The sequence below is a fragment of the Brachyistius frenatus genome, unplaced genomic scaffold (assembly GCF_029030835.1).
Source record: "Brachyistius frenatus isolate BFR_SWC_R1_liver_20210118 unplaced genomic scaffold, ASM2903083v1 Contig_17, whole genome shotgun sequence".
Taxonomy (NCBI): Eukaryota; Metazoa; Chordata; class Actinopteri; family Embiotocidae; genus Brachyistius; species Brachyistius frenatus.
The window spans coordinates 2,872,948-2,882,401 of NW_027210616.1; the positions used below are offsets into that span (position 1 = coordinate 2,872,948).

At 37.1% G+C, this 9,454-nt stretch overlaps 1 protein-coding gene across 2 annotated transcripts; it reads left to right on the top strand.

Moving 5' to 3' along the window:
- The first annotated feature begins 1,895 nt into the window (after positions 1-1,895).
- Positions 1,896-5,944, top strand: LOC138618442 (uncharacterized). 2 transcript variants are annotated; one of them, XM_069694159.1, is made up of 4 exons: positions 1,896-2,116; positions 2,863-3,065; positions 3,163-3,522; positions 4,581-5,944. In XM_069694159.1, the coding sequence occupies exons 2-4, from the start codon at positions 2,876-2,878 to the stop codon at positions 4,616-4,618; spliced, it is 588 nt and encodes a 195-aa protein (XP_069550260.1). In that variant the 5' UTR covers positions 1,896-2,116; positions 2,863-2,875; the 3' UTR covers positions 4,619-5,944. The 2 variants fall into 2 exon arrangements, with proteins under 2 accessions (XP_069550260.1, XP_069550261.1); XM_069694160.1 differs by having other exon boundaries at positions 2,869-3,065.
- The last annotated feature ends 3,510 nt before the right edge of the window (positions 5,945-9,454 follow it).

The following is a 9,454-nucleotide window of genomic DNA, read 5'->3' on the forward strand; positions in this document are numbered from 1 at the left end:
CTCAGCGACGGTGGGTGAACTCTGCAAAAAGAACAATCTCGTTAACTCAGTTTCAGTTAACTCTGACAACACCTCCAGCATGACTCCTCCAAAATAAGCATTAAAGCACCACCACCAGGGGGCATGAATTGTCCTCTTCATGAGTCATTCTGTGTACAGTAGCTCTTCATGGTCTATTGTTAAATTCCATTCCTGATAGCAGTGAGGTTAACACAGCTTCCTGTCTGTCATGAGCCAGGAAAGTTCAGATTAACCACAATTTCAAGAAGATACAATGGATCCATCAGCACTCCTGAACCTTGCATTAAATTAGACATGAAAATTACTGTAAGCACTGCATGAGTTCAAAGTCTCACTGTCAGCTCAAAGTAAAGAATTGTGTTCTGAAGAGTGCACAGTTTATGCAAGCAGCTCATACTTAAAGTTTAAAAGCCCAAATCTCACCTTCAAGGTTAACATTACTGCTTTCACTGTACTGATACTTGGCCAAATAATATTTTGTGCTCATATATCCAAAGCAAAGTAAATGTAACTGCACATATCAGATCACAGTAAAACTGTTCATTGAGAAAGCACATAATACAGTCAACTAATTAAAAACAGATGGGTACATTTCAACACATAAAACAGTAGATGAAGTGCTTCAAGTGCATTAAAACCATGGGGTGTGTTGCACAATTTTGTGCTAAGTTTAGAGAGTTAAGGAGGCGGACAGTGTCAGGATGTGCAATCCTAAAATCTGGATGTTCTGGTCTTAATGTGAGAGGGAAATAAATTAAAAAGTGTTTGCGAGGAGAAAGGTGTCTTATAGAATTTATTAAGCTCTACATTTGTCATGTAGTCTTGTAGATTTCCACTTAGGATGGGAGATCATATTCAATAATTCTGGGTGAGGTATGTACCACTTTGTGTAACTCATAAACACTTTTAGGAATTGTTTTTAGGAATTTTGGTTCAAAAACCATATTTATGAGGACAAATGTACTTTGTGAGGAAATTTAGGCTGGTCCTCACAAGTTTAAAGTGCAATTTGAGGGTTAAGATTTGAATTTAGGGTTAAGGTTCAAATTAGATTAAAGTTAGGGTAAGTGTTGAGGTTAGGCACTTTTTTGTGATGGTTAAGGTTAGGTAAAGGGGCTAGGAAATGCATTATATCAATGAGTGTCCTCACAAGTATAGAGAAACATGCATGTGTGTGTGTGTGTGTGTGCGTGCATGCGTGAAGATTTGAGGTCAAGATATAATTTTTCTTGACTGTAAACTAACATAAAGTAAAGTTTTGACTGGAACATTTCTGGGAACCTGTAATGCTGTGTTGAAATAAAATGAATATTATCTCCTATTTATATCCTGTATAAGATATTGTAGAAACTGAAATTATCTTATCATTTGCTTACAAACTACAACTATTAATTTCTGCATTAACCACACTGATTGTTTCATATTGCTTTTTTTCCCCAATTGTTTTAAAGATACATTTCGTGTTGATCACTTGGTTTTAACAAATGCAAATGTCAGCCAAAGAATCGTTGTTGTTTTTTTACAGTATAGTAAGTATAAAATTTCTTTGTGAATGTTAAAAAATACAAACTGAAGATTTACTCAAACTGAATTATTTTATAATGAGAACATCAATTCAAATACAGACTTAAAATGGTTCATGGAGATCCATTTAAAAATGTATAAATTTATATTGTTGAATTTTTTTTTAAATCTAATGAAAAGTTTAGCTCATGTCACTTCAGACTTGCTGTTTAAGTGGGTATAACTTTTTGACTGTTACTGAGGAATGTTTCAATAAGCTGTCATTCAGGTTCTGCGGGAACTTGCCAGATAACATTCTGCTCATAGCTCTCTGTGTTCATGAAGCTTCACACACCCTCTGAGGCTAACACATCGAGTGACTTTGGAGGCTCACTGAGCGAAATGTTTGTGTGTACAAGAGGGGAAAAACGCTTGACGTTGGTTCTTCGAATCTAATCAATGACGCCGATGCTTAAACTGAAGTCAGGTGATATTTTTCCCAACAATTTTGGCTGGTGTTAATTTTTGCATTGATCAACCGGTCAATGTAAGGTTGTGCTCTTTGGTCACCTTTGGTCAATCATCAAGTCAGGTAAGAGAAGCAAGTTACTTCAAATGCAACCGCAAATCGTTTGGTTCTTTATTCACAAGCAGGGTTAACAATTAAGTTATAATTAAGTTTACAGTAGGATAGACTTCAATATTTTCAGTCCTTTATATAGATTTAAGCTTTAAAAAGCTGATGTTTTCTCCAAAACATGGAATATTATTATGAATTTCAGCCCCTTGATTTAAACATCTTTCAGTTCAAACCTAAACAATACATTTGTTATTAAGTATTTTTGATGAATCGTCATGCATTGTAACAACATTACGTAACAATAGTCACAATTTATGAGCCATGAAAAAAAAGTGTGCTTTACATTCACGTTTACTTCACAAATTGAGATTAGAAGTAAGAAGAAAATCTGTCCTCATGAGGATTTCATTTTCCTTTTCAACAGTGAAAAGTTAAAAAGACAAGGGTTGTGAAAAAAATAATGAAATAAAAAGATTATAATCTTAACAACTGACCAGGGGTTAGGGTTTAAACATTTTTAAAATAAAAACCTTTTTATCACTATATGTAAAGTCAAACTGAATGTGTTATTTTGTTTACATCGAAACCTTTTAAGTAGGCCTGCTGCGTTATGATTTAAGTTGTTTTTTTGCATGTTTGTAAATACACAAAATATCAAATCGTTTGTTACATGTGGAGAAATACAAGATTGCGATTCATTATTCATTGCATAAATTAAGATTAATTTACTAACTATCCTGTCTTACCTCTGTGTTCAGTTACAGATGACCCATGGAGGACAATATGGAAAGTCCAATAGCTGTTAAGGCGGAGAAACACTCTAAGTGTGTCATCCTGACTTACTTCCAGGGGGACATCAACAGCATGGTGGATGCTCATTTCACCCGCGCTCTCAGCAAAGGCTACAAGGCCAAGACACCTGCAGCAAAGACAAAGAAAATCCATAAAACTATTAAATTGGGTAAACAACTGAAATCCCCACTGTATGATTTGGCTACTAATGAAACCTTTAATCCCTTTCATTTTCACTGCATGGCCTCTCTCTTTGTTCTCGACAGACGACAGCATCTCCTATCAGGGCAGCGTTGCTGACTCTTACATAGAGTCACAGGTCCCCCCTGTAGCAGGACGTCTCGTGACCTTGGGCGCTGCAGAGGACACCCCTGGCTCCTGGCACTCGTTCACTACCAGGACGGGCGAGGGCCCAGGGTTTCCGTCCATCACATACTCCCTATCCCCAGAAGGGTTGGGTCTTACTGGGCAGCAATATGCCACATCCCTGCTCAACCTACTGCATAGCGACCGGGGTGAGATGGGACCCAGCATGGCCACCAGCTCCAAGCCTGAGCTGCTTCCCAACTGGACAGTGCCTCAAGGGTTTAGAGAGCCTGTGGACCCTGCTGTGGGCTTCGAACCTGGTAATCCTGCAGCAGCATTTCAGCCCCTTAACATGACCTTCTAACCAGTAAAATTTGAATAACTGTACCTCAGAAAGACAAACACTTTGAAATAAGGTCCACCAAATCCAAAGTGGTTATTAAGGAACATATTAAGAAGTTAATTTATCATGAAATATGAAGTGATAATTAGTTAATCAAAAATTGTTCAATACCATGCAATCAGAAACGATTATCTGTGATTCTACACACATCACTTTCTCAATTAAGTTATCCCAGTTAAAAGGGACCTCCATTGATTTTATATGGTAAGAATAATTGTAAATTGTCCTCTGTGGTTCAGGAGGAGATTCGATAAACAACTCAGTAAATAACCACTGGCATCAGTGTTGTTTAGCTCAGAGTTAATGTGAAGATGGTATCCAGTAGCATAGAGTCCAGTATTTTATATTAGATTGTTGTATTTTGGGATCTTGACATATACTAGAGCCTGTAATTAAAGCTACCTCTACCTCTGTGTCGTTAGTTTATAGTGGAAAGTGGAAATCTAACTTGCTGGAGCACCATTTGAACTTGAAACCAGTTGCTAAATGAAACTAATAGCCTACTTTTTTATTATGTAGGTCAAATAGAGGCATCACTTACCCAACATTATTGCAAAGCTCTACATATTTATCTAAATAACTTCAAAGACAGTTATCACATTACATCAACCAGATTAATATTAACAGATATTGTCTGTAATCAAAGCACTTCCTTGCAACAGTTGTATCATTTAAAAGAACTAAGTGTTTTAAGATTTAATCTTAATCTTTGATTAAGAGAGAGGTCAGTTTTGTAGATACACAGTAGTTAATCATTTCACAACAGAAAATCTTATTTAGATTAGTTATTTAGAAAGTATTTGGTAAGTGTTTATTAATTATCAGTTACTTCCTGACTTCCTTGATTGCCTCTTAATCACTCAGGAATTTTGGGCACCCTGTTCTGCGAAATGCTACTGTATGAAAAACATACCTGGTTATGCGCATCTATTAGAACTGTTTTAAATTGCTTTGCATTTGTTTCCACTTTGTCAGGACGGCGCCTGAACAAGAAGGACTTGTACTGGTACTGAGGAGATAACAGCAGAGACACAGAGCTGCTCCAACTACACCACACACCTGTGTATCTACACAGCCACACGTCAAACAGCCCTCTGAGTGTCAGCTGAGAACACAACTGGAAGAGACAGCAGTGCTTCCATTCCCTGCCTCGCTTTCTCCATTCCTCATTGAAATGACCTCAGTACCTCGTTAAGTACTAACTGGAAAACCAGTCTGACAAACTGGTTCTTCAACTCGGTCATTCCTCTTGCAAATCTCACAGCACTGTATATTTGTAGCTCCCTTTGCAGTGGAGTTGAATGGAGGGCATTTTCTTGGGCCTTTCTTTGCCAATTTTCTGAATGGGCCTACACTAATAAATAGACCAGTATTGATTTTGAAAGTTGTAAGCTTTAGTGTAATAATATTGATGGTAATTCCAATTCACATGGGCAAGTTTAAGTTGCTGTGGGGATATTTTATATGTGCGACCAAACAAAAAAATGAAGGATAGTGATGTCATATTCACGACTTGTTCTCTCTGATCTTGTGAAGTCTTTAAAGACTGTTTTGTGGTGTACAAAAATATTGTACACAATTCAATAAATATCTAAGCAGACAAATAAAAATGTCAAAAATCACTACTGTTGAACACAGATAACTACTTAATGTATACATTATGACTATAAAGGGGAAAAAAAAAGGTACCAGAAACCTATACTTTTTAAAATAATGAGCAGAGGGCAGCAAACCATAAAAAATAATGATTAATACTGACACCTAAAGGCAAGTTTGATATTACAGTCTCCCTGATGTATTATGCAAGATTTTTAGGTGAAGTCATAAAGGCTTAAGAGCAGTGGTGAAGAGTAACTAAGCCTATTTACTTCAGTAATGAACTTAAGTACAGTTAAGTACTCTACTTGAGTACCTACTCTACATTTCTGCAGCACAATGGGAAATTGTGTGTAATGTACTTCTTTTAAAAGTATTACTTTTCTCATAACAGTTTACATCTAAAACACATGGTTTACTTAAAAAAAATCAAACTATACACAACAGTAAAATTAGCATTAAACATTAAACTACATTAAGTTACATGTTAATCCAAATCATTCAACAGGAGTCACTCTGTACACTTTAAACTTCTTCATCTACTGCTTATGAATTATCCTGACCATTAATTATTGTTCAGTATCAAGTAAATCAACTAAATATTATAACATTCATGATCTTGTGAATAATAATTACAAAATGCGACAGTCTGTATGAAATCACTGTTAATGATTGTACTCCATTTGTCTTGATTGACAAAGATGTCATTAATAAAAATCACATTAATATGTTTTTATAATAAAAAAAAATTTAAAAACGATTTTTCACAATGTTACTGTTTCCCTATGTTGTTTATATATTTAGTTTGCTATGAGAAGTTATATCATGAATAATAGTTTTATTCATTATTGAGTTAGGTCTCTTTAATTGCCATTTTCCTTACATTAAAGTTTGTCAAGCCCAGCAAATACAATATAGATCAAAATCTGTTATTTTATAGTTGAACAGAGATCTGCTGCTGCGTGAGAGGCAAACACATTAGAGCTACATTAGAGTGCCACTCATGATTCAGTGATTTCTTGACTGGACTTTCACTATTATTTGTCTGCAGAAAGTGTCAAGCAGAGATGCGTTTTAAATTAGTCTGTGGATAAGCTGCTTTTTTGAGGATACACACCACCATTACCTGATTTTCTCAGCTCTATTCACCTGTTTGTACTTCTGTCTTTACACATCCAGATGACCTATTTCATTTGGAGATCCAGGAAGAAGATGCTAAAAGAGTAGCCTCATTAAAGCTGTGAAAACCACAGTGGGTGTGGAAAGTCTGGTGTCATAAACAGTGGTTATGTTCACACCGCGAGGTTGGCTCTGTCAACAAGAACTTTAGCCTTTGTGAGGAAATTAAAATGAATGAACCTGATCAAGTTTATTCAAGTAGAACACTGCTTATTTTAAGATACTCTCATCTTCTTGTTATGTTGCCGAAGACAAACAAAAGTAAACAACTGCAAACAAACAACCATAGCTCTGTGAGGTTGTACTAACCCAGAGCAGTGCTTTGAGCTAAATGCTAAAATTAGCATGCTAAGATTCCCACAATGACGATGCTGACATGAGGATGTTAAACAGGCATAATGTTTACCATATTCACAATCTAGTGTATTTAGTGTGTTAGCATGTTGATTAGCACAAAATACAAAGTGCAGCTGACACTGGAACGTTCTTAGTTTTTCAGGTATTTGGTCATAATTGTCGACTTGATGAGCAGGAAGAGGAAAGTTTTAGAGATGACCAAAGTTATCACAATTCATCCTGAAGGGGACATGAATGTCTGTCAAATTTCATGACAATGAATCAATTACTTATTATGTTATTTAAGTCTGTGCCAAAGTGGTGGAGCAATCAGCCGATGCTGCCATCACCGGAGCCATGTTGTTAGTGTGGCTTTTAGGATGCATATATAAATAACCTTTTTTTTTTTTCTTTTTTTTTACAAAAATCTTTTTTTTTTAATTTATATTTTAGGTGTGACTTCATCCACACTATTAGCATTTACTGAAAGCTCTGTTTTTACCTTGGACCATGTTCAACAGTCCGGCTAGAACTACTCCTGCTGTCTTGTATCCATTACTATATGTGCATATGTCCATGAAGACATTATTACTCATATGCAACACACGAGCTTTCTCCTCATGATGAGGGTGGATTAGTAATCCACCCTCATCATGAGGAGAAAGCTCGTGTGTGCTAATATTTGTCACTTCCCATCTGGTACTGCATTACCCATGGATGGGCAACCAAATGGGCCATCTGGGCAGTGTTCTGAGGGCTCATGGACCTCAAGCCAGGAGCAGGTGGACAAAGAGCCTTTTTGGTGACTGTGCCCAGGTCCCAACATCTCAGAATCAGACCAAGAGCTTAACAATGCCTGTATTTAAAGTACGACAATGCCAAAGCTGGAAAATGTTGCAGCCATGGTTACTGAAAAACACACAACATATTTGCTGGTCAAATAGACAAAAGCATATGCACACATGACGCTTACAGTCTGTACAGACACCTCTGACGATAGATCTGCACAACATCAATTCGTCAGTTCAGTTAGTCATATGCTCAATCATTTACACAGAGTAAGTCTTATACACACCGACAGGCTGTTCTTCCACCATAATCATAACACTAGTGTCATTCTGAGGCAGATCAGACCCAACTCGGACAAAACAATCAAGTGATATAATCTCATTCAATAGCTGTGCCATAGCTATCTTTGTAAGTATTCTGTTGGTATTTGGTGGAAATGATTTGAATTGCAGTCCCTTATTAATTTATCTCTTCACTCTCTAACCGTTTTTTCTGTTGATTTCACTCGTTATAGTAATCTTCTGTTAGTTACATTATATAGTAAGCATTTAAAGTTTGCATTTAATGAACGTTTGAGGAATTTGTAAGATGAGACCTGAAAAGGAACCTTTTTTGTAGTTTCTGTTTAAAAAATTTAACAAGGACGAGTAAAAGTACAGCACTGAAACTAAACTTTGCAGTTTTCCAACAAAGGGTCGGTGTAATCACCATAAGGAGAGCACAACATTGCTCTTTGTCTGATTGAGGCTGACATGGAGTCAGTTCTGAAAAGCCAGAATCCAGGTCTGAAAGAAGCTGTAGCTGCTGTGGATTGGAGAGGCTTCACGTTAACAATGTAAGAATCTCACTGGTGGCTTTTTTTTTTTTTTTAAATACTGTAGGTAGAAGATTGGCGTGGGTGGTGGAGGAACAACAGACAATCTGCAGTATTCAGAAGGCTTGAGTCCATAATTCCTCTTCTTCCCCTGTGTCAGGCATAATCAGGATCGAAACTCCATATTTGGGGGAGGAGAGGGACATGCAATGGGGCCTGAATGCCCATTGATCTTTCAACAAGCCAACGATGCTGATTGCAGAGCAAGAAGAAGGGGCATTAGGTGATCACGTCTGCTACATGTGGGTTCCAGCTGACACTATCATGACCACAGATTGACAATTGAGAGTTACAGAGATCTCCCCTGCAATGGCGGGATGAATGAGCAGAATGACGTCAGTCCTTACAGCCATGTATCCACTGTGATTTCACTTAGCTCATCTTTACTGGAGCAACAGCATCTCTCTTCTAGATAACCTAGATAAGGGATTGAGTCGGGATTTTCCAGGTATCCTGTCTTAATGAAACCTTTGTCCGTTTTCAAAAAATCAGTGGCATATAAATTACCATGGAGATTTAATCTGTGAAACTAGCCTGGTCCAGGCCAGGTTAACAGCCAGGTTTACTTAATCCTGGTGCCTTTCAGTCAGTGTTTACTCTCTTACAGTTATTCCCTGTCAAAGGGAAGTTTTTCTAGATACATAGGTACAAATATATATATATATACACACACACACACAAGCACACACACACGCACACACACAAGCACACACACACAGAGAGAGAGAGAGAGAGGTTTGTAATCTTCATGATGAATAATACAAGTAACATTAACTTCTTCTGCTCACTTTTAAGGCATTCATGTGTACAACTGATAATTTGAGTCCAATAGCTCCTTGAATTATAGAATTATGACAGCTTTAGTTAAGATTTGCGGTTGGTAAATGTTTATTTTTAGGAAACTATTAATTCAGTTAGTCCACTATGTCTGCCACATGTGACACGCCTCTTTTCCATTTCACATCAGTGAATCTGTGATCTACCTCTTGGTCTTTTGAAGATGGCCCTGAATGCGCATTTATCTGGATAAATTACACCTGGCTTGAACTAGCACACCTGATCAGCCAGGTTTGGC

Bases quoted from the DNA above. Each gene is read 5' to 3' on its own strand.
- LOC138618442 (XM_069694159.1), top strand. From the start codon at position 2,876: ATGGAGGACAATATGGAAAGTCCAATAGCTGTTAAGGCGGAGAAACAC. The intron at 3,066-3,162 runs GTAAACAACTGA...TGTTCTCGACAG, and splicing joins CCATAAAACTATTAAATTGG to ACGACAGCATCTCCTATCAG. The intron at 3,523-4,580 runs GTAATCCTGCAG...CCACTTTGTCAG, and splicing joins TGCTGTGGGCTTCGAACCTG to GACGGCGCCTGAACAAGAAG.